The sequence below is a fragment of the Chenopodium album genome, chromosome 8, assembly GCF_948465745.1.
Source record: "Chenopodium album chromosome 8, dcCheAlbu1.1, whole genome shotgun sequence".
NCBI lineage: Eukaryota > Viridiplantae > Streptophyta > Magnoliopsida > Caryophyllales > Amaranthaceae > Chenopodium > Chenopodium album.
In genome coordinates, this window is record NC_137841.1 from 77,416,078 (window position 1) to 77,441,081 (window position 25,004).

Here is a 25,004-nt window from a genome sequence, read left to right on the forward strand (position 1 = left end):
TTTAAATTAAAATGAAGAGAGTATTACTTTCTATGTATTTTAAGTGTTTCACTTACTATGTATGTATATTTTTTTTAAGTGTTAAAGACAAGCAAATAAAACAGTAAATAACTAAATATGTTATAGGAAGTTAAAGTAGGACAAATCTCATTAGTTACTTACAGTGAGAGACTAGACTAGTACCTAGTCCAGTATGAATTGAAAGACTTGGTGGAATATACTGCGTGCGAGGTGCGACCATGCGTCACTCTCTCTAGTGTCTTATATACTACCTCCGTTACATATTATTTACAACGATTTGACATAAAATAGAGAGGAAAAATGTCTAATCGTTGCAAATAATATGTAACGGAGGTAGTAGATGCATTACAATGCTAAGCATGCCCCTTTCTATATTAGTTAAAATCCGAGTCATGTTTAATTTTTTGTGATTATAGTAATGCTCTTTTTGGTAAACATATAAATAAATGGGAAATGAAACCTCTAAAAAGTAAAAGAATGGAAAGTTATTTGACTGACAAAACTATCTACTTATTTATACCCTATTTTCTTAATATGCACTTGTAGTATGTTGCAATTAAAATAAAGCAGAGAAATAACAAAGTGTAATTAAAAAAATAAGCAGAAAATATCCTTAAATGCACCTTAAGTTCATATAAGTTTTTTCTTACCATTATCTAGTTGCACATGTAAGACTTGCTCTTCTTTCTGTTCTTTTTATCAGTTTCGTTCTAAGTATCACAAAAGTCAGTTGACTCAGCAGTTAGCTAAAATAGAATTCAAAGACAAAAATTACAATATGAGACTTTAGTTGAAAATAGATATGCTGTAAAATAACACAAAAATATTCAGATGGTAAATGTTTTTACACCAATAGTGTTGTTCATCTGTTACAATCACCTCGGTCGTATAGGGGACTATGAAAAACTGACGTCCCTGATATACATATTCTTCAAAGAATGGTACCCAACAAAGATGGGTAAATTTACAGCTAAAGCTCTAAAAGAACCCATAATAATCAAATCACTAGCCATATAATCTAACCTTTCTAACTACAATTAAATGAATTACGCTGTACATTAACAATAATCTATGTGTCAAAAAGCCAATCAAATACCTCACTAGCTCCCTGTTTGAGTTTTGTGTATTTCCTCACAAGTCACAACATTGAGCATACTAGCTTCTACTGCTCTCCTCTGGCAGAATCACCAAGAGATTTGTAATTGATGGCCCTTGGGTTAGGCTATGAGTAGATTGCTCATTTCACGGTGCCAAATTTCCGAGGGGACTGCTGCACATGGTGGTCAGGGTCCTTCTCACGAGCATTTATCTTCGACTTTTCATTCTCAGCTTCCTTCTCTGCCTTTTTCTTCTCAAACTCAAGCTGTTTGCAGTTCTCATCATGTGCTCGATGGAACATCCTAACAAAGTTCTGTAAGGTTGACACAACTGCAGCCAAAACATCAATAACAAAATACTTGAGTGGCTCTTAGTATTGCAGATAAAGTGGCCAAAAAAAACAAAAAAAAAAAAAAATCACATCTTCAAAGACACATTATTGGCAAGTATGGATATGTACCTTGTTCAAATGGAACCTTTGCTGGATCTTCACCAAAATACATAGCCAAAGCATCAGCATTTCTACCCTGAAAACATATATCATAAGGGTTTAATTACAACGTCATAAATTAAACCTGTAATTAAACCAGAGAATTTTAGCTAAAGCCTTCGGTATGAAAAAGTGTAGCCAAATGGAGTGATTGTTCCCTTAATAAGTCACCACTAGTTAAAAGAACACCAATTGACCCTTAAAAAAAGAGCAGCAATTTCATTACATGTTTGTATCAGCTAATGGAGGTAGCTACAATATACTTCATAGCATTCTAGCAAGAAAGCAGAGATCTATTCCCTTAATAGCCAAAAACCTTAGTTCGAAACATCTATTCACATAAATCTCGTTCTATTAACATGAAAAAACAAATTGCTAGTCCTTTTACCACGGAAACAAGTTCACATAAGACGATGTTTTTCCTCTCCTTTTTATCCCCTTACTACTCTTTTAAAACTCTCGTAAATTTTATTTGCAAACTCTTTCTCGTTACTTTACACACTTTTTCCAGCTTTTAATCAATCGATTATTTGCTATACTCTTTTCCTTCTCGGACATTTCCTTATGGTGATTCATGTTCGCCGACCCCAACTCATTTTTTGACTAAGGCTTTGATGTTGTTGTTGCTGTTGTTATTGTTGTTGTATACGTTCACATAAGAGCTACTCAAGTTCAATTCAAAACTAAAAATGAGATCGATCGATCAATAAATCCATATAAGCTCCAATAAGTTCAAAAGAATGAAGCCTCAAGGAACAACATAAACATACCACGATAGAATAAAGCGACGCTAAGGACCTCACTTCACCCTCCGCGTAAGAAAGAAACCCCTTCAAGATCTGTTCAACAAGAAGTTAAAAAGAACTTGAGAAAGATAATTAAATAATAAAAAACTTCGTAAATCACTATGTTCAGCAAATCAGCAGTTGAGAATCTTGAGATGTCTTGAGATTTTGAGAACATATAACATTTTAGCTCATTTGCACACTAATAAAACCAAGCAGGTCAACTTTGGCTGGCACTAGAGGATTTATTCACATTTTCACTAAAAACAAAGGACTATTGAATATCTATAGAATGCAAATAAAGTGACAAAGATAAACTTTCTAGAACAGACTAGAACATAATCCAGGATATCAGGACAGCAAATTAAATTTAAATTTGTCATTAGGGTATAGTGGCAAATTAAGAGCATGATGAGTGCGACGTAACTATGTTTTTAATGTGATCTTTACAGCATTTGATGTTCATGTTCCCACACTAAAACAGTGAAACAGGGTATATAGTTTTTGGTGAACTGTAGCTTAAGCACGATGTATCGGAAACAAACAAACTATCTTCAAAAGAGATCAATCACTAAATTATAGGTATCGATTCTCATCACCCGCTCCTGTGGCTCTTTAAACACCAAAAAAAATCACAATAGACTAATCTGCACAGGAGGATACAAATCTGCAAAGATAATGCAGGAAATCAATACAGTCTATACAGACCCCTGAACATACAAACATATTCTATAAGATAGTGAGAGAATGAGAGAGGAATAAATTCTGAGTTAGTTACGGGGGTATTTGTAAATGTTCAGTAAAGAAATTAGTTACGCATGAACGTATCTGAGTTTTGTGCAAGTCACTAATGTTATAAATAAGCAAGCAGTTGACGGAGAAAGTATTCTGAAATTTGATAACAGGTTTGTCGAGTGGGAGTGTCATTCCTCTCAAATGAGTGGTTAGCCTGTATTTGGTGTAATTCGGCTTGATTATCAACACACAAATAACAAATTGCCTATTTATTCTTTCCTTATTTCAGCAATTCAATTTTCTTGTTGAGACTGCCCTAGCAGATTATTAGCAGTATTCACAAATGAGGCAGTTTCAAGAAGCAATGGCCACATGCATCACAAATTCTTCATTTCTAAGGCAAACCAAGGAGCGCAAAGGTCATTCAGCCATAATAAACACTTATTTACTGCGACTTACGCACATTTATTATTAAGGCTGTATGAAGCAGTGACGTGAAAGAGGGCATGAAGAACAAACAGATCTGATATACAACGATCATAATTTTACAGAAGGGATAATTTACTTGATCCAAGAAGATACATATGTTGTAGTATGACTTTCAATTCATGAAATAGTTTTAGCCTTAAAAATGGCACATTTATGATTCAATAACAAACAAAATATTGGCACAGTAAAAGTCTCAACACAGGTTAAACAATAATCGAACATCAAAATAAATGACAATTTAAGAAATGTCCATATGAAAGATCAGAGTGGAAATTCAATATTTCATGGTGCTTTGATCTAAGCTGATGAACCAAAGATCACCTAGGGAGCCATATGATCTTTAATAACAGAAATGAGCACAAAGGAATACAAAGTAAGAACTAAACACTAACCGTGCAAAAGCATTCTGAAATATTGCCATCATTTCCTGAGGCAGTCAGCTCTTGAACAACCTTTTCTAACCCTTTGCTAATAGCTTGCATTTCCTCTGCCAAGATTTTAAGTTGTATCTGCAAAGTAAATGTCGATAAATCTCATGCATACACATTAGTTGATAAAGGAGAAGTAAATTATAGCTTCTATTATGAAGGACGAGAGCATATATAGCCTCTATTATATAGGATGTGAGAATATACAGCTCCTCCTATAATACAGGATGAAAAATCATGAAAAAATATTGGGTTGAAATAAAGGTATCTGACAATATATGCATGCATACAATACAATTCTTTTACTGCAACAGCGCAAGATCAGATCTACTAACCACCTAGTTGGTTAGTAATCAAGCACCACGCTGAAGGATGACATAAATATAATTCAAAACTTCAAATAAAGCAGAGGTCATGCTCTGATTTCAGAATAAGCTTTAAAAGAACACACATAGTCATGTATACAGTGGAAATGCTCCAAAGTTATATATATATTTCTCTTACACGTCAGATCCTCTCAACTTATGCTACCGAAGGGAATTCTATGGACAGGGTGCAGGTTTAACTTCATGGCCTGAAGGCCATTAGATTCTTAACAAAATATTTTGTCAGCATCTTAGTTTGATTGTCTTGCAATAGAATCCTAAATTTCAATTCGCTCAAGGGAAGTTATCCTCCATATAATAAGGTGTCCAGGGGACTTCTTCAGTGGATTCTACAGCAACAAGTTACTTTCAAATGAATCAAGTAGTTTCCTTATAAATGAGAATAGTTGTTCAAACTCCCAGTCAAGCAGCAATGATGTGGCATGCTAACAGCAATGCAGCTAACAATTACAGCAGCGGCAGTCTCAGTGCTAGTACAATTCCAGTGCAAAACATGAGTAGAAGAAATAATTATGTGACTTTCATTTCTACTACTTTTTATTATTTTTTCTAGCACACATACTATCCATTTTACTTTACTAAAACGTACCCGTGCTGATTCACGAAATTTATTCCATGCGATGAAAAATATACTTAAATATTCCTGAAAAAAACTTCCATCATTGTTTTTTTTATAATATATATATTTTTCAAAATCATTCATAACTAAGTTAATAATCGTCGGAACAAAAAAAATATAATACTACATCAAAATCAACTTTTTGTAATTGAAATATAATTTTTTATTATATTTTCTAATATCTTTCTATGTACTATATATCCTGTGCATTTTGCACAGGTAGTCGGGTACACTTTAGTGCACTAAATGCTACAGTTATCATACCATCAATATATAGCTGGGGCACAATATTGGGCATATCAGGAAAATATCACAGCGTTTTTTGTTAGGAGTGATAGATGGAACAACCATAAGGTCAGCCTTGAGAAAAATTCGAGAAACTGATGATTTTAATGTCGCAAAGTCGCTGGTGAGAATATGAACAAGTCTGTAGTTACGATTGAATAGGAGGCATAGTTCCCTCTGTGAGTTCCATTAAAACTTAAAACTGAACTTGAATTCCAATCCAGAAAAACACTTGACATGTTCAGCAAAGAGAAATGTAGCTTCTCTAATGATTCTACCTCCCCTGCTTGTATCTGATTTACAAGAGAGACTTACCTTGAGAAAATGGCAATTATTTAATTGTAAACAAAAAAACACAGTTCATTACTTCATATAGGAACCTATCCAACCTAATAATATTCACATAATAACAGGATGATGGTACCACTTACCTTGAGAAAATAGGATTTGCACATAGTTATAACATAATTTCAACCATTTGGCATATTATTATCCCTTCTTACAAACTAGATTAAGCAATAAAAATGTATGATAACGAGAATAACAACGAAATAAAGATTATATACCTTTGTTGACCCCTCCAAATTGGCCAAATCTTTTGGAAAATCCAATACCTCAGGTAGTTGATCAGCAAGAATCTGCAGATTAACAAGAAGAATTCCACAGTGCGCCAAATTTAATACAATATTGTATTACAAAGCCTAATTTAGAGGCCACTCTTGAAAAGTTGTCCTAACAAATTTCACTGGATGTCTGAATTTAACACAATAAACAATTTTCCACTTCATAATGCATAACAAAGAAGCAGCCAAATTTTTACACATATGAAAATGGAGATAAATCAGGTTTAAGAACAAGTCTTGAAGACCACTAAAAGTCAAACAGGGCAAATAACTTGGGACGAGGGAGTATAAATTATGATTATAGTTCTTTCGTTCTTTACTTAACCTTCTTAAAATGAAAATGTAACCAATACTTGACCTTTACCATAAATGGAAAGTTTTTTCACACATATTAAAGTAATTTTGATAATTACACATACTTTCCCACAACCACCATCAATCATCCTATCGAGCCACCACCCCAGTCCTTTATATAGTTTTTACCACCACCTAGTCCACCGCATCAACTATCAACCACCTCAGTCTAACAAAACACCATCCCAATCTAATGAACCACCTTCCAGCTGAAACACACAGGCAGTAAATTCACCATCCTCCTCACCGAACAGACAACCTAACTAGCTGAAAACCACCCTCACCCCTGAGCTCGATCTATTCTCTCTCCTTGCCGAAATTACTGCCCTCCACCAAACTGCCACCTCCACTGAAATCACTCACCGCCAATCGGAAATGTACATATATAACCCACCACCACTTTTTTGGTATTTTGGAGAGAGAAGAAAGAAAGAGAATCAAAGAGAGAAGGAAGAGAGAGAGAGAAAGAAAGATAAGAGGGGTTGAAGATGAAGAAATCAAAGTCAGCGGAAGAGCATGTGGTCTGGACTTTGGGCAGGGAGAGAGGATGGGTTGAAAATGAGGAAGAAATGGACGGCGGCGGAGAATTCGGATAAGACAACGGAGAAGAAGTTGACGATGAAGTCTTGATTGTTGTGGTGACTGGTTGGTGTGGTGATTAGTGGTGAGCTGGCAGGTTTAATTAATCAATTGATTACTCTTAAACAAAGCTTAATTAAAGAATCTCTATACATTTTCTCTCCTCTTTCTTAAAAAGTGTACCGAGCCCTATCAATCATCTAAAAAAATAGGAGGATATAATTCCAAAATACCTCCTACAATCTAATGCAACTTTTTATTTTTTACAAACTAGGCAAAAACCCATTCCATAAAACACCACCAAAGAAATGCATAGTAAACAACCCTATCTGACACTTACTCCAAAAGATTTTATCATTATTCTCTACCAATAAAATCTAAAAAACTTGGCAAAGAGGTCTCAAAAAAACCACAATATTCCTCCCAAAGTCACAAGACACCCATGAGGTCGTGATAAACATTTTTGTTAAAAAAAAAAAAAAAAAAAAACAAAAAAAACCTAATCCTAAGATATGTAACCACCTCATAAATCATATTTTCGTAAAAAGTAAAAAAAAAAAAAAAAAAAAAAAAAAAAAAAAAAAAAAATAATAATAATAATAATAATAGATAATTACTCCCCTCATAACTCCACATATACAAATAAACATAATTCATGAAAAGAATAAAAAGCCTTACAAGTTAAACGAAATCAGTCCCTCATCTACACTTACCAATTAAGGGAATCATAATTGTTTGAAGTAATTGCAAATTAGTCAACATGATAATAACTACTTTTTAGTACTTGTAAAGAGGGAATTTGTTATTGAACTTCTTACTCTCTTAGGCATCATGTATAGTGATGAGTCTAGGGGTGAGCAAAATCCTGAAACACATGTTCCGATTCCGAGTACGCAAAATCCTGAAACACATGTTCCGATTCCGAGTACTAAAATTGGGAGCTTGTTGCAACTAGTTCTCAAGTTTTTGGAACAAGAACTTGTAAGGTATCCTGTAAACACAAGTTCCAGTTCCAAGTACCCTAAACCAAAATCGGAACCGATCAATAAAGCCTGATTCATATGAGCCCAGTATTAAATAAACCCTAAACAACTAGTTGTGTTTGTGATTTGTAAGAATTTTAAGCTAGTGACTTTGTGACTCGTGAGTATCCAAAATAAATTTGTATTTTTGCACCAATTTATTAAGTATCCCTACCTTATAAAAAGTTTAAGAAATCTTTTATGAATAGTGCATGGACATTTATATCCCTAAAAATGTTTCTTTTACATATTTGTCCTTGTTGAATTCAAAAACCTTAAAATTGTCTTTTGAATACCCTAAGTAGATTAATTATTTATGTTTACTTCAATATTTTAAGTATCTTTTAGTCTATCCATATATTTTGTTTTAGAGTTTATAATTGTATGATTAAAATTGTCTCTTGAATTCCCTAAATAGATTAATTATTTGTGTTTATTTCAATATTTAAAGCATCATTTAGTCTCTCCATATTTTTTTTTGGGAGTATATAATTGTATGATGACTTGTTTAATAGGGATATAGAAATAGATATAATAAAATATCATGCAAATATTTACAAGACAAAAAGACCAATAGTAATAATTCTTCTCAAAGGGCTAGCCACTAGGCGCAATGCGCATGTAAGAATCCCTAGTACTAATAAAACACAGGATACCTGAACCGGAACCCGCCAGCTCTCATTTTTTCAGGAACTTGTTCAACAAAATCCGATATCGGTTTCTGTTCCTTGGATTTTGACAAGGTACCTTGTTAGCTGTTACACTCACCCCTAGTGCTGCCTGTTGAGTGCAAAAGTAAGGAGGAGACATGGGGCTTCCTCTCTAATTTTCTATTCCACATATCCTTTCAATCCTAAATCCATAAAGAAAAAAGAAGCCCGTGACATATTCCATAAAGAGTGTAAATATGATTCCATTTAAAACATTCTACCAATAGCATAACCATCCATCCTTCATAGCTCGCAAACGGACTCTTCCCCTCATCCGTGAAAAAAGAACATCTCCCATGATTGTTTCAGAAGGGAATTCGAAAGAAGATGGAAAATCGAAAACACAAGAGTATACTAAATGGAAAAATAAGAAGTAATAATGATAGAGCATCTGAAGTAATCAATCAATCAATCAATCAATCAATCAAAGCCTTAATCCCAAAAGTGGGGTCGGCTAACATGAACCAAATTTGATTATTCCGTGTAGTCATCAACATAAATCTTTCTCCTCCATCCCTTACGATCCAAAACTTCATCCTCACGTAAATCCATGCACTTCATATCCTTCCTCACTCCTTCCAACCAAGTCATCTTTGGTCTCCCTCTTCCTCGTTTAATCCCTCCATGGTCCCACTCTTCCACTCTTCGCACCGGTGCACCCTCGGGTCTCCGTCTTACATGTCCAAACCAACGCAGACGATTTTCCCTTAATTTATCTACAATGCCCGCCACACCTACTTTCTTGCGAATAACCTCATTTCTGATTCTATCTCTTAAAGTGTTTCCACACATCCACCTTAACATGCGCATTTCCGTAACCTCCATCTTTTTAATATGCTCTTTCTTAGAAGCCCAACATTCTGTACCATAGAGCAACACTGGTCTTATGGCAGTCCTGTAGAATTTTCCCTTCAACTTTAAGGGAATGCTGCGGTCGCATAGCACTCCCGTGGCCGCTCTCCATTTAAGCCACCCTGACTTAATCCTGTGGGTCACGTCTTGATCAATGTCACCATTCTTCTGGATGATCGACCCTAGGTACTTAAAACATTCACTCATGGTCAAATCCTTTCCATCCAAACTCACCACTTCATTGCTTGTCCCCCTCTGAGTGCCAAAACGACATACCAAATATTCAGTCTTACTCCGACTTAGCTTAAACCCTCTAGATTCCAACCTTTGCCTCCATTGCTCCAACTTGACATTAACCCCATCCTTAGTCTCATCCACCAAAACGATATCATCTGCGAACAGCATACACCATGGAACCTCATCTTGAATTGGTCTAGTTAATTCGTCTAGAACCGTTGCAAAAAGAAAAGGGCTTAATGCAGACCCTTGATGCAATCCGATTGTAATAGGGAAATCTTTTGTCAACCCTCCGCATGTCCTCACATTTGTTGACACATCCCGATACATATCCTTAACTAGGTCTACATACCTTCGTGGGATACCTTTCTTCAACATTGCCCACCAAAGTATCTCTCTTGGCACCTTGTCATATGCCTTCTCTAAATCAATAAAGACCATATGAAGATCTTTCTTCTTTACCCTATAAAACTCCATCATTTGTCTTATCAAATGGATTGCCTCCATAGTAGATCTCCCAGGCATAAAACCAAATTGGTTATCTGAAATGCTTGTGCATGCCCTCAACCTTTGTTCAATCACCCTTTCCCACAACTTCATAGTATGGCTCATAAGCTTAATTCCTCGATAGTTAGAACAATCTTGAGCGTCTCCTTTGTTTTTATAAACCGGGACCAAGGTGCTCTTCCTCCAATCTTGTGGGATCCTTGTAGCCGTCCATATCTTGTTGAAAAGGTTTGTTAACCAATCAATACCAATCTTACCCAAACACCTCCACACCTCTATCGGTACCCCATCAGGGCCAACCGCCTTCTTAGGTTTCATCTTCCTCAGTGCAATCTCCACCTCTACTCTCCTAATCCTTCGCACATACTCCATGTTGATTTCTTCATCACTCATAGAGGTATCTCCTATCACAACTCCATTACTTCCATTAAATAATTCATCGAAGTACCCCTTCCACCTGTCCTTGATGCCCTCCTCTTGCACTAGGACCATTTGGTTCTTATCTTTGACACACTTCACCATGCCAATATCCTTCCTTGCCTCTTGTCTTCTCTTTGCCATCTTATAAATGATCCTTTCTCCCTCCTTGGAATCAAGCTTTTCATAAACCTCCTGATATGCCTTTTCTTTTGCTTGGCGAACAGCTGCCTTTGCCTTACTCTTAGCCTCCTTATACGCTGCAAAGGTTTCATCACTCCTACATTTTCCTAAGGCTTGATAGCATTCCCTTTTTTGCTTAATTACTGCTTTCACCTCTTCATTCCACCACGAAGTATCTCTCTGTACCGAAGTTCTTCCCCTTACTTCCCCTAAGACCTCTTTGGCCACTCTTAGGAAACAGTTCTTCATTCGTAACCAGGTCATGTCCGGATCCACCTCTCCATCCCAATCCGCTTCTTCAATTACCTTTTCTGTAAAAACCTTAGCTTTTGCATCCCTTAGGGTCCACCATCTTATCCTTGGTTCTTCTTGTCTAACTTTTTTCTTCGCCTTCTCTTTCAGACGAATAGTCATTACCAATAGCCGGTGTTGGGTGACCACACTCTCCCCTGGGATAACCTTACAGTTTATGCAACTTTGTCTATCTATGCTCCTTGTGAGCAGGAAGTCTATTTGAGTTGCATTTGCTCCATTCCGAAAAGTTATCAAGTGTGAATCCCTCTTCTTAAACCAAGTATTAGCCAAAATTAAATCATATGATTGGGCAAAATCCATAATAGCTTCACCACCGGCGTCCCTCTGCCCATACCCAAAGCCTCCATGGACACTCTCATAGCCATCTCGGCTCGCCCCAACGTGCCCATTTAGATCCCCTCCAATATATAACTTCTCTGAGTGGTGGACACCCTGCACCACCTCGTCTAGGTCCTCCCAAAATTGTCGTTTCTCTTCTGCATCTAAACCCACTTGGGGAGCATAAGCACTGATAACATTCACAATCTCCTTGCCACATAGCAACTTCAGCCTTATCAACCTATCGTTCTTCCGATAGACCTCGGTCACCTCTTTTGCCAACCTCTCATCGAGAACCACACCAACTCCGTTCCTAGCTCCACCATTCCTTGTTCTGTGGCTCGTTTCTTGCCCAACATACCATACCTTATACCCCAAAACCAAGCCTCGAGCTCCTTCTCCTGTCCATCTTGTCTCTTGGAGGCACATGATGTTCACGCGTCGTCTTTTCATTACTTCTACCAATTCTGCTGATTTTCCCGTAAGAGACCCCACATTCCAAGAACCAATCCGCAAACTAAATTCTTTTCTCCCACGCTCCCTCCTGATCCCAACTCCAAGTCCTTGATTATTTGACACCACAATTGGGCAATATGGCGCGTCGCTTCTGGGCGACGACCTAGCAACCCTTACATACTTATCACTGCACCCGGGTCTGGGAAGTGCAGCGCGTCGCTCAGTAGGGAACGCCCCAATGGCACGCCCTTGCTCATTTGACACCACACTCGGGCAATGTGGCGCGTCGCTTCTGGGCGACGACCTAGCAACCCTTGCATACTTATCACTACACCCGGGTCTAGGAAGTGCAGCGCGTCGCTGAGTAGGGAACGCCCCCACGAAAATATCTGTTTGGCTCATGTCATGGGAAGTAACTAGGTATCAAATCTCATGCAGACTCACTGAATCCCAAGAAAAATAAACAACTCATCAAGGAAGTGATTTCACATAGTTTTAATGAACCTTTCACTACCAGTAAGGTACGGAGTAATATCAAAAGAGAGGCTGAAAACAGCCAGTGTCATGTGCTAACAATTCCTTTTACCCACTACAAAAAGTAAGTGTTCTCTCTCTCTCTCTCTCTCTCTCCCTCTCTCCATTTTTCTACTTTGACCAAAAGTAATGTCTATGAGAATAAAGTTGTGTTTCTTCAAAGACAAAGGGAGAAATTGATACCAAACAACAGATAACCTCCTAAAACTACATATCATGAATTCATGATAAGTTTCAAGAATATTTTGGGACAGAGGGAGCATACACATAAGCGAAAGCTAACTAGCCTAAAGCTCTTTTGCTTCACGAACTATTCTTTTTCTCATGTAATAAAGAAATAAATACCTAACTCATGCTGATATAAATTCCAACAACCACATTTTCATATACATACTAAAGCACTTTACGAAAATCCTTGTTCAAAATAAAGGGGGAAAGATTAGTGTGTTAACATGCACACAAGCTATATCTTCCATATTACTTCTACTGCCATCTAAAGACTACAATTCATAGCAAAGATGTACAAGATAAACAAATTGAGTAGAGCCAGTAGAATAAAAAAAAAAAAAAAAAGGATATTGCGCTTACAGGCACAAGTCATAAGAGTCAATTGTCCACACTATGTCTAATGCCATATGAAGATTATGCAAAATTACTTAGGAAAGTTGATTTACCTTGCACAGGTAATGCATAAGTGTCATCTTGCTATTCCGAGAACGCGTATCAGTGAGTTTAAGGAGGCTATCCAGTCGAAACCCAACAGCAGAACCTGCAGGCATGATCACGGATATTCAAAGGCAAAAATATAAGAAAGAGATTCAAATGAATCAAAAAAACCTCAGCCCACCTCGAGCAGTCCCTTGATTCAATGCATTGCCCAAAGACAAAATTGTTTGCATGACTCTTTTCAACTTTACTGATGTTCTGATCTGAAAATGGTAAGGCATGTCATTGCATAATCACATATGTATTAGACACTTCGGGAAAGAAATTAAAGAAAAAAATCCAACCACCAACAAGGCGATGGAAAAAGCAAAGAGCTAATGGAGAATACTTGCCTCTTCAGAAGCAGAACTCACTATCTGTAAATTCTTTCTAAGATCAGACACCTGAAAGTATTGTAAATACACAGATTAACAATCTAGATAAAGTTTGCAGAACTAGATCAAAATGAAAATTAATCAACAAACCTGAGAGATAAATTGTATCTTAAATGAAAAAACTCTTAGTTTCGACTCCACTCGAGGCACCTTCATCAACTCTAAGAAGAACTGTTTCAGAATTAAAAAGAATATACATAAATCAAAACGACCTATTTTAACATTATATAGCAGCAACCAAATTAAATCAATCCCCAACATAACCATATATTAAGCATCGGATTAATTTAATTGGTACTATGCCATCTTGAGCTTCACTGATCTTGGTCTCCCATAATGTTTAAAAACATTGATGTGCAAAGTTAAAAGATTAAATATAGAAGAAGAAAAAGAATTGACTAACCTGTTCACATTTCCCTAAATTATTTTTATCACCCTTGTATCCCTGAACCAGAGAATTGTTTACATAAGACTTAAAAAAGACAAAATATAATTTAAACATAATACAGACAATAAAATTTAAACATAATACAGACAATAAAATTTAAACATATATCCAAAAGATAAAAAATTAATGGATCATTCCAAATCAAAATTGCCTCTGTCTAATAACTTACCTTCAGTTGCTCCATTTCTTCCTTTGTTGGACAAAATTTTATAAGGTTTTCCACTTGATCAACATCCAAAGCTGAATCATCCAAAGCAAGCACTGAATTCTGCAATAAAGTTGATACCAAAAAAGAAAAAATAATGAAAAACCCTCTCAAACCCATTCTGTTTTTAATGTTCTACTAGGAAAATAAATCTTGGCTGCAGTGCCATGTGCCACCACATACTATAGGTTTTTCAGCTAAACACAACCATCATAATATGCCGTGACAGTTTCAAACCATCCGTATTGCCTGCCAAAGTGGTTCCACAACTATTAATGTGATCATAACCACAGCCAAGATTTAATTCCCTAATTACTACTGAGTGACAATAATCAGCAAGCTCAGTTATCTGTTAATTCTCTACAATAGAAATTATCATCAAACACTAGGCTTTATTTGCACACCGACAGTTATGACCTTACCATTAAATCAGGCAGAGGAATTTTCACTTTTGTAAGCATAATTTCACAATTATAAGCCCTTCTAAGCTCAATCTGTAGAAAAGCCATGAACAAAGATATATATATATAATAAAAATAAAAAATAAAAAAAAAAAACGAAATACATTAGTTTGCTAGGGCAGCAGAGGCACATAAAATAATGTCAAGACTCAGAGTAGATAATAAATAAAGCACAGCCAAGAAATTAAGCCACTAGATAAGAGGAGACAAGGTTAGCCCGAACAAATTTGCTGACTGGGATTGTTTTGATTCAATATAGTGCACCACTTGTCCACTTTCTTCTTCAACAAATTCATCAAGTATGACTCACACTGAGGTAGGGTCTCAAGAGGCTCAGATGTCCAAGCCTTGCCCCAAAGAAGTCAAATACTATGATGGAGGCTATTAAGTATCTAATTGACAACTTACCAATTGCATGCTTCTAGTCTGTTTTCATTAACCTTTCAGTAGCTAATACATGCTACGTTATAATGAAGAGCACAAGCCAAAGATTAATTACTATACTAATTATTTATTCGTTAAATTTCCCACCAAATACTGCCTGATGTTGGATTTGAGAATAGGTGATTCTAAGAAAACTAATGAATAGCAAGCAAAAAAATGATTTTTTTATTACTAGCCAACATTGAAAGTCAAACACAAATTACCAGCTGAATTTTTTCAGGTTTAGACCCTGAAGTACGACGACCCGATTGCCCTCCAGTGACACCCTTGTCTGCATTTGGAACAGATGCTGCAAAGAGGGTCTCAAGTTCTGACATATCAAACTCTGGAGCTCTGTCAAATATTGAAATTATTACAAGGGTTCAGCAGTAAGCTTTGGACTAAACTGTGCAGTTGAAAAAAATTATCAAGCAAGGATCAAACACTTACTTGGAAGCCTCATCAGGTTTTTGAGCGTCAGCCCATAAGCTTCCTTGCATTACCCTTGTTAATTTCAACCAATGAAATGGCTTTACATTCTTTTTTGGTTGACCCTGATTCCTCGAGGTAACACGAGGAGGGACCCTACCCTTTAAACCAGTGGGTCCAGGGGGTGGAGGAACTGGTCCTTTGCTACCAGCCACTTGAGAATCTTGAGCAGAACTATTAGCTCTTGCCAATCCTTTTCCAAGAGGACCCGGTGGAGGTGGCACTGGTGGAGTTTTAATTGAAGTTGTGGACCCAACATTAGAAGAGGCACCTTTAGGAGGTGGAGGTGGTGGAGGCACTAGAGAAGACATTTTAGGACTAGCAACAGAAACAGGCAATTTTGGAGGAAGAGGAGGAGGAGCTTTGACTGGTCCACGTCTGTTGGTATTAGACGAATCTGAACCGATAGCTGAAGAAACATTCTCAGGGAAACGTGGAGGAGGCGGAGGTGGGGGAGGAGCTTTGACTGGTCCACGTGCGTTGGTATTAGACGAATCTGAACCTATAGCTGAAGAAACATTCTCAGGGAGACATGGAGATGGAGGTGGAGGTGGAGGAGCTTTGACTGGTCCACGTGTGCTGCTAATAGATGAATCTGAATCTATAGCTGACGAAACATTCTCAGGAAGACGTGGAGGAGGCAGAGGAGGAGGAGGAGGGATTGACGATGTGCCCCTAGCACTAGAACATGGGGACTGCAATACAGGTGGAGGAGGAGGTGGAGGTGGTGATGTTGACAAGGGAACCCTAGTATTTGAAGAAAGAGATTGTCCAAAAGATGTTGGCAGAGGGGGGAGAGGAGGTGGTGCTGATAATGCGCCTCCTGCATTCACAAAAGGAAGAGGAGGAGGAGGAGGAGTAGGAGGAGGAGTAGGAGGAGGAAATGATGTGTTCTGGACAGTTGAAGATCTAATAGGAGGCAAGGGTGGGGGCAGAGGGATTGACGATGGATTTGTACGACAAACAATATCATTTTCTAATTCTACAGGTGGAAGGGGTTGTAATGCTGGTGGAGGATCTTTATGTTGTGATACTGAATGAATAGGAAGTAAAGGAGGAGAAGATGGCGGAGGGGCTGGTGGTTGAGATAATGCAGATGATGAGAGAACGTTTTGTCCAGGTTTAGATACTTCGGGTACAAAAGCGACCAAAGTAGCCGTTGATTGTGGAGATATTACCCCCTGATGAGCAACCGCATCACTCTTGTATGCATCATTATCATGCAACAGCGCTGTAATCCCAAGTGAAGACGGTGAACTATGAAATCTTTGCATAGGTTTTGGAGAACCTTGCATGGAATTGCTATATATGGCAGAACTTGAACGGGAAGATTGAAGTATACGAGGGGATATTATCTTTGTTTGAGTAGTTTTTTGAAGAACAGGAAGCAAGTCCTCTGGTAGACCCTTCTTTGGAACCACAATATCATCTGGAGAAGGACCAGAGGACTGTTTTGAGAGCTTTTCATCAATTTGTTGAGGATGTGATACAGCAATAATGCTAGATTTCTCGGGCAGACTAGCATTTTCCAAATTTTCTAGGACAATATTTGAAACACCTTCTTTCTGAGCATCAGACTTCTGTCCAACTATATAGCCTATATGGGTGTCTACTGTTGTTTCAGAAGAGAAATGGGATTGCCTCTCAAGAGTCCCTTTTGAGGATCCCATGATGCTGTCTTCCTGGACAAGTGATTTCAAATTACCCACTAGACTTTCTTTACTCTCATGAGAAGCTATATCCAATTTCTCTTTGAGTTCTTTTGATGAAGTAATTTTCTGAAGAACATTTAGTGCGACATCAGACTTTGAATCTATCCAATCCACGTTGCTGAAAATCTCTTGCACCTTTGCAAATGCTTCAATAGGAAGGCCTTCTTTCTCCTCAGTAACAGGCATATCAATAGAAGTGCCAGAAGTTGCAGAGTCCATCTCTGAGAAAAGAACCTTCAGGAAAAGAAAAAAACCAAAACAAAATTCAAGTTTTATCTTATATACTCATATTAATCATTGAATCTCACAACAACAACAACAACAACAAAAAAAGAAAAAAAAAACCACACACACACACGTGGAGTAAGCAAAAACAAAAGGGGTGGGAACGTGGGTACCTCAGCTCTGAAGTCCTTCGGAAATTTATCCTTGTCATCCCACAAGGTATCAATTTCATCACGATTAAGCATCAAAATATTGGATCTGATAAATGCTGTGCTAAACATAACCCTGAAAATCATCTGCTCACGTTCCAAATCATCATCCAAGCTTATGCACTCAAGCACTACATCCCCTTGAACATGACAATTAACGTCAATCTTCACCAATTCACTTTCTGCCTGGAATATACTCAGAAGAAGAAGCCATTCAGTGAAGGGCGTCAAGCATAACATTTTAAAAATTAAAATTAAAATAAAATTATTAGTATTTGACAACATAGAAAGAAGGACTAGCAATCTCATGAGACATAATATCAAAGATAGAAATATCTCATGCCGCATATACAGAAAACATCACCAACCAGAAGAAGATAAGAAAATAAAGTACACCTTACAACCCAGTCGAAGCACAGGCCAGTGAAAGATTGACAACAAGGGACAACATATCACAAGGACAAACAGATAAATTGTTAGCCATTTTTTACCTGCTTGTATTGCCGAACAATTTTACTTTTTTTTGGAGTTGAAAATAGCATTATAGGAGTTCGGTCAGCAGCAGGTGTAGAGTCTCGTCCATAGATTCTAAGAATAGGTCGGCAACCACCCACCCCATCAATATTAGGGATGAGCCTAAGCATTATGCAGTCCACAGTCAAGCACCTGTCCTGGGGAGGCCACTCTGAGTCCAAGTGTCTCCTTGATACATACTGAAGATACCTCAACTGAGAGGGAATTGGATTTAACGGGCACATCAACTGCAAAAGCTCGCGAGGTGCTTGTCTGTAGATCATATCCAGTGTCTTCTGTTCCCCATTATATAGCTTTCTGTAGATTAAGAGTGCGGCTAGCATGAATGCCAAAATAGGCCAACCACCTCGTTCGCAATGCATTAAAAGAACATTGCGTTGACCAAGCAAGAGCCAGCTATCACCAGATCTCAGACAGTGATGAATCATCTCCAATGTGAGCAAAGGACAACCTTCATGCTGCCGAGGATAATCTATTACAGTCATGTCATACTCCGACAGCATATTCGCAATCTGGCTCTGCTTTTCTCCCTCACGAAAGTTGAAAACCATGAACGAAGCATCAGGTAGATGACCATGGAGTTGACTAACTATTCCATCAATGTAGCCTTGATAATTATCATCCTCCACCACATCCGTTGTAAAGCAGCAATCAAAGACTAAGCAACAAAAAAATCTCATTATCAGGACAGTAAGCTTTAACAGCTATCTCAACTAGAAGAATCAAACACCAAGACTAAGCAACAAAAAAATCTCATTATCAGGACAGTAAGCTTTAACAGCTATCTCAACTAGAAGAATCAAACATGTGTCACAAATATCACAAAAGCATTTTATCAAACAGGTGAATAACAGAATTCTAACAATTACAGATAAAATTATTTAGAGAGAACAGGCAAGGATCAAAACAATTACTTAAGCAAACACAAAAATTCACGAATTCAAAACAAATTCACAAGGAAACTTGATCAATACAACCAAGTCTAGTAACATGTTCAAGTCCAATAATGAAAAAGAAAGACATGATGCCTAAAACTGTGTGGCACAGATTGACAAATCAGATCTCAAGATCAAAGAAAAAACCCACATGTAGCAAAAACTATTCATAAGTCTTACATAAGTTTCCATCTTCTTCTTTCCTTACAATAATAAAAAGTAATTTAAAACCACTCCACAAACCTTATTTCCCCACCCAAATTAATCATGAACAACTTTTCAAATAAACAAATAGCAAATGCTACTCCCTTCACAGCTATTTACTCCGTATAATTTCTTTTGACAGTTTATATTTCTTCCATAAAACAATTTTACCCGATTTTCCAGGATACCAATGAGAATATTATTTTTAAATATCAAGCCTAATAGTAAAATAAATGTGACTATTGATAAAAATTGTACCATACTACCAAAAGAGGAAAAGATAGAATGAAACCACAGATAAGAGAAAAACCATGAGGGGTACAGTGATACAAAAAGACAAACAAAGCATACAAGAGGGGAGAAAATCGGTAAAATATATCCGTACATTAAGGTCCTCGACTACAGATTAGTTTGTTCAGTGAATAACAAGAAAGCCTAATAGATGTCCATGCTCAGTAATTGGGCACAATCTGCATCTCTAATTATACTTCTTTTAGTAACAAAACAAAATCTTCTTTGTTTCTGACTAGTTTCCAAAACATTGACATCATGAAGAGTAAAGTTACTTATAACCAATATTGAACATCAGTTTTAACCATTCCACAATTTCCAAGATGACAACTAACTACACTAGTTTAAGACTATGTTCTCTTCCCCTGAAATGCTTTCCTAAAGTTTCAACAGACCTGATAACTTGATTTGACTAAAATTTGACCATATCAGCAATTGCACACTAATATAAGAAGAAAGAAACAGATCTAGACCATTTTTGCACACTAATATAAGAAGAAGATACAGACCCAATATCTTGACTTGACTAAATTTAGACCACACCGGTGAGGTCTAAACTTTTCTAGCCTTGGTCAATTTAGTCTAATTCTAATAAGAATAAGTAATAAGTTCCTGAATAAGGTGAAGAGGACGAGTAGCATAAGTTGTCTTAACTTCACAACTTACAAGTGAGCCAAAAGGGGCTAAATACAAGGTCCTCAAAGCTCATAGCCTCTTATCAAGAATGTAACAATCATGATTTAATTACACTCTATTCCACATTATACAAGTAGACAGCTACTCATGAAGGTTAGTTAGTATCTGATGTTTAGGCTCTAGCACCTAGAAATCTAGAATCAATAGCTCGTACCCTTACTCTATTTAATGCAATGAAACTTCTTTATCCACATGACCCCATATGGAAGATACAAAATATCACAAAACATACATTAAAGCACAGACATAGAGATTGACATAGAGATTAAGTATTATCCAAAACCAATCCACATTGATTTATTATTCTAAGAAAACCAGACTACGCAACATTGATTAATTAATCTAAGAAAACCAGACTACGCAACAGACAAATATATAATCACCAGCCATTTGAAAATAACTAGCAAGGAAAAGACTCAGCCAAAACTGAGCAGCATCAGTTGAGAATTATATATGACTAAACCAGACAATACTTACAAATACCCCAGTAATAATGACAGAAAAAGCATTGAAGATAAAATTAGCTAAGATATTACCCAGCAAGTAAGCTACTGAAACCTGATATATACCCACCTAATTCCCAATAATTTATAGCCTTGCTACGATAAACCAAAGACTAGAGATAGTTTCCCACAATTCCAGCCATTAGCTAAATCGATTCCGCATTCATGAGCAACAATCCAACCAATTATAATCCAATGATACCACAACACAAACTCCTCCCTAGCATCATACTTGTGTAATATACGAGTCAGAAGAAGATCCATATCTGAGTTATTCCAAATCACCCTCACTTAAATCAACTAAACCAAAGCTCAAAAGAAACAAATGCAGGTCCAAAAGGTGATTAGTCAGACCATACAACAACACCAAAGCGGTAATCGAAAAGGCCAAAGTATGAAGTCGGTTGCACGAACCAAGTCTTTTATCTCCCTTGGTTGTCTAAAAATGTCCTCTTCCTCCATTCGCATTTATCTAATAATTGCAACCCTTAATCTTAATCACACTCGTAAAAACCATAATCACCAATCAAAAAGTTGATGCAATTTCCAACAAACCCTATCAATTTCTAGGCCTCAATTCTAAGTTTAAATCATCAAATCCATAAAAGCATACTAGAGTACAATCACATCAAATTCAACACAAAATATCAAACCCCGTATCAAATCATTCTAAAAATTGCTGGGAAAAAAAAAAATCATAAAATTGCAAATTTAAACCAATAATAAAGACGTACCATAAACCCTTTCAGCAATCTCCAACAACCCATCAGGTGGTTTCTTGTAGAAGAACTTCCTAAAAAGCGCCATTTTTCGCAATTGAAATAAAAAATCCAACAACTAATTTCAAGAAATAATGTCAACCCATTTCATCTGATGTTACCCAGATCGTTATATATACGCACAACTTAACAGATCATTTAAAAAATTGCTGCAGAACTAAGAAAGCTCCAATTTACTAGGGTATTCTTTAAAAAAAAATTATTATTTTCTTCTCCTTCACACTTGCAACAACTGCAGATGACTTCGCTTTCAAAGAGAGGAACACAACGTGGTGGGCTATGAGAGAGAAAGAATTTTAGAATTTTGGATTATAGATAAAATGTCGAAAACTGGGGAGATCTGAGCTTTGTCCTGGAGTTTTCTATTACTACCGTTTCTCTGAGTTATTTGTAACGATTTTACATCCATGGTATAAAAACAAAGCCGCGACGTCTTGGTTGGGCCGTTTTGTAAAGGAAATTCAATTGATCAAACCGATATTATCTGCATAAACAATGGGTATTAAAAAAACCCCGCGATTTTGTCCGAAACAAACATTTTAAGTTTCAACCCTAAATCACCCCGCATTGAAAGTTACATCTATTATTTCACACAAAAGTTACTTTCTATTCAAAAATATAGTGAAAGATTCCCCCATATCTCCCCACAAATGGCTCAAATCTTTTATTATGCCCCCATATCACCTCACTAATGGCTCTAATCCTCTACTATCTTGAAATCAAATTTGCATCGAGACAACCGTGACATGGTCCGCAATCAACGCATCATAAGCGTTCCTGCGACATCGTAACCGTTCCCGTGATCGTAACCGGAACCGCATTTTCGAATCATGATCTATACTATCTATGAGAATTAAAAATGCATACAATTAGGTTTGAACACACGACCTCATTAAATAAAAACCAACTTAATTGTTACCATCCAAGCTATAAGCTAATGTTGTTCTATCCATGCATTTAAATATATAAATACATATTAGAAATAAAAGCAAAAATTATTCAAAACTATTTATTATTGTTATTGTAATATTATAATTTTCGACAATAAAAAAATTTCTTTCAAGCTCTTTAATAATAATGATGATAAAAATACTCTCAAAATAACACCCGGAGCAACGCCCAGGCCGAACACTAGTTTTTTATTTTTTAGATTTATGAGTGTTAAAAAGTATTTTGGTAATAATAATGTGTCAAATTTTGTAATATTTCATTTTTGTTATAATAAACAAATTAAATGTAATAGTGGTTGTAAATTTGATTTCATACCTAAGAAGGTTAACAGTTTGATACATTAGTAGCCCTAATTTTAAAAGTAACTAGCCTTCTGGGCGAAGGCCCGTGCAATGCACGGTATGTATATAGGGGTATAAATTTTTATTTTATAATATATTTAAATTGAAAAATGAATAGTTTATAATCTTTATATAAAAGAAGAAAGGGTGACAATTGAATGTTGTTGTATAGGATATTAACACTAGTAGAAAATAAGTGATGGCAAGCGGTTCAAACCCCCTAATGGGAAGCGGTTCTGAACCGCATGCCTTTAGGGGGCTTGCCAATTGGTCTTTAAAATGGCAAGCGGTTCAGAACCGCTTGCCAATTGTAGTGAAGGGGCAGCGGTTTTGGCGCCAAACCGCTGCCCATTAGGGGTATTAAAAATAAAAAAATTAAAAAAAAAAATTTGGTTTTTTTCTATTAAATTGATATATAATCAAACCATATGTAAAAACATTAATATTTTTATTAATTAATTGTTATAATATTACAATTGCTGATTTTTCTTCAAAAAAAAATTACAATTTCTGACTTTCAATCACAAAAAAAAATCAATTAACAAAAAAATTAATAATAATTACAATTTTGGTTATCAACCACCAAACACCACCAGCCACCACCACCACACACCACCAGCCACCACCCTACACCACCAACCAACAACCACCATCCACCACCCCACACCATGAGCACCGCCCACTCAACCACCACGACCCCCCCACACCACGAGCACCAGCCACTCAACCACCACGACCCCCCTACCCAAACCACGACCCCACCCACCAAAAAAACCCCTCACCGAAACTACAACCCCTAGCCACCCACCCACCACGACCCCCCACCCAAAACCAGATCCTCACCCAACACAAAACCCCTCACCGAAACCACGACCAAACTAGATTCCCACCCAAACAACGACCTCCACCCACCAAACCAGATTCCTACCCAAACCCAAACCACGACCCTAGCCCAAACCATGACCCCCACCCACCACGACCCCCCACCAAAAATCAAATTAAAATCAAAAATAAAACTAAAATCGAAATAAAAATAAAAAAAAACCATCGATCTAACCCACCACGACCATCTAATCCTCCGATTTTGGCTTCAAATTATGGTTTTAAAGGTCAAATTCGACCATAAAAACTCTAGATCTAGAGTTTTCATGGTCGAATTTGACCTAAAAAACATATACACCCACAAGCTGCCACGAATTTGCTCGAAATTTGGTTGAAATTATCCTCGAAATTTGCTCGAAATTACCCAGTTATGTTCGAATTTGATGAGATGAGAAAGAACAAAGAAAAAGAGAAAATGAAAGAAGAAAGGGGCGAATTAGAGGGAAGAGGAGAGAGAGGGAAAACGAGAGTAGAAAGAGGAGAGAGAGAGAGAGCAGCGAAATGAAAGAGGAGAGAGAGAGAGCTGGGGTAAAGAAAGAGGAGAAGAGAAATAAAAGAAGGGGTCGCGCGGTTTAGGGTTTTTTTTTAAATGGCAAGCGGTTTGGGGTTGAACCGCTTGCCATTATATCTAATGGCAAGCGGTTCGCGCCAAAACCGCTTGCCATTTAATATTACAAGTTTTTGGGAAGGGTTTGGGGTTGAACCGCTTGCCATTATATCTAATGGCAAGCGGTTCGCGCCAAAACCGCTTGCCATTTAATATTACAAGTTTTGGGGCTTCCCATCACATATTTTCTACTAGTGTAAGTTAGAAGAAAGTGAATCAAATAACTTTCATACATATATATATTCAATTAAAGCTAGTGCTTTTTTTTTTTAATATGAGAAAGGAAATTAATTAATGAAAAGGAGTGGCGGATCCAGGAATTGTACCTAGGGGGTTCGAACTTCATTAAACACATGTTGTCTGAATGCACGGATATAAATAGGGTATTGGTATTCAAATATAAAATAGAGTGTTCAAATAAATACCAATACACACGACAAAATAAGTCCAAATTCCAATAAAAATGCAAAAAAAATGACTCGATGTCTTGTTCATCCTCAATGTCTTTACCAATAGGTTGAGAGTATGGAGAGGAAAAGTTTGATGATTTTTGAGATTTGTTCCAA

The 25,004-nt window shown here is 36.9% G+C and overlaps 1 protein-coding gene across 1 annotated transcript; it reads right to left on the reverse strand.

The window, feature by feature from the left end:
* Nucleotides 1–696: 696 nt before the first annotated feature.
* On the reverse strand, nt 697–21,996 carry LOC145642511 (formin-like protein 18). Its single transcript, XM_081693719.1, has 17 exons — nt 21,613–21,996; nt 18,207–18,907; nt 17,680–17,901; nt 15,531–17,515; nt 15,305–15,434; nt 14,619–14,690; nt 14,161–14,259; nt 13,947–13,988; nt 13,634–13,714; nt 13,502–13,552; nt 13,291–13,372; nt 13,118–13,212; nt 5,903–5,974; nt 4,011–4,127; nt 2,380–2,448; nt 1,580–1,646; nt 697–1,449 (listed from the first exon to the last, which is right to left on the reverse strand). Exons 1-17 carry the CDS (start codon nt 21,683–21,685, stop codon nt 1,259–1,261), a joined length of 4,149 nt encoding a protein of 1,382 aa, XP_081549845.1. The 5' UTR covers nt 21,686–21,996; the 3' UTR covers nt 697–1,258.
* Between the last annotated feature and the right edge of the window lie 3,008 nt (nt 21,997–25,004).

What these genes read in the sequence shown, in the direction of transcription:
- LOC145642511 (XM_081693719.1), bottom strand. Translation starts at nt 21,685, where the DNA reads ATGGCGCTTTTTAGGAAGTTCTTCTACAAGAAACCACCTGATGGGTTG. An exon ending in AAACCTGATGAGGCTTCCAA is followed by an intron (nt 15,435 to 15,530) that starts GTAAGTGTTTGA and finishes AATATTTGACAG; the next exon opens with AGCTCCAGAGTTTGATATGT. An exon ending in CGTCGCTTTATTCTATCGTG is followed by an intron (nt 1,647 to 2,379) that starts GTATGTTTATGT and finishes ATATGTTTTCAG; the next exon opens with GGTAGAAATGCTGATGCTTT.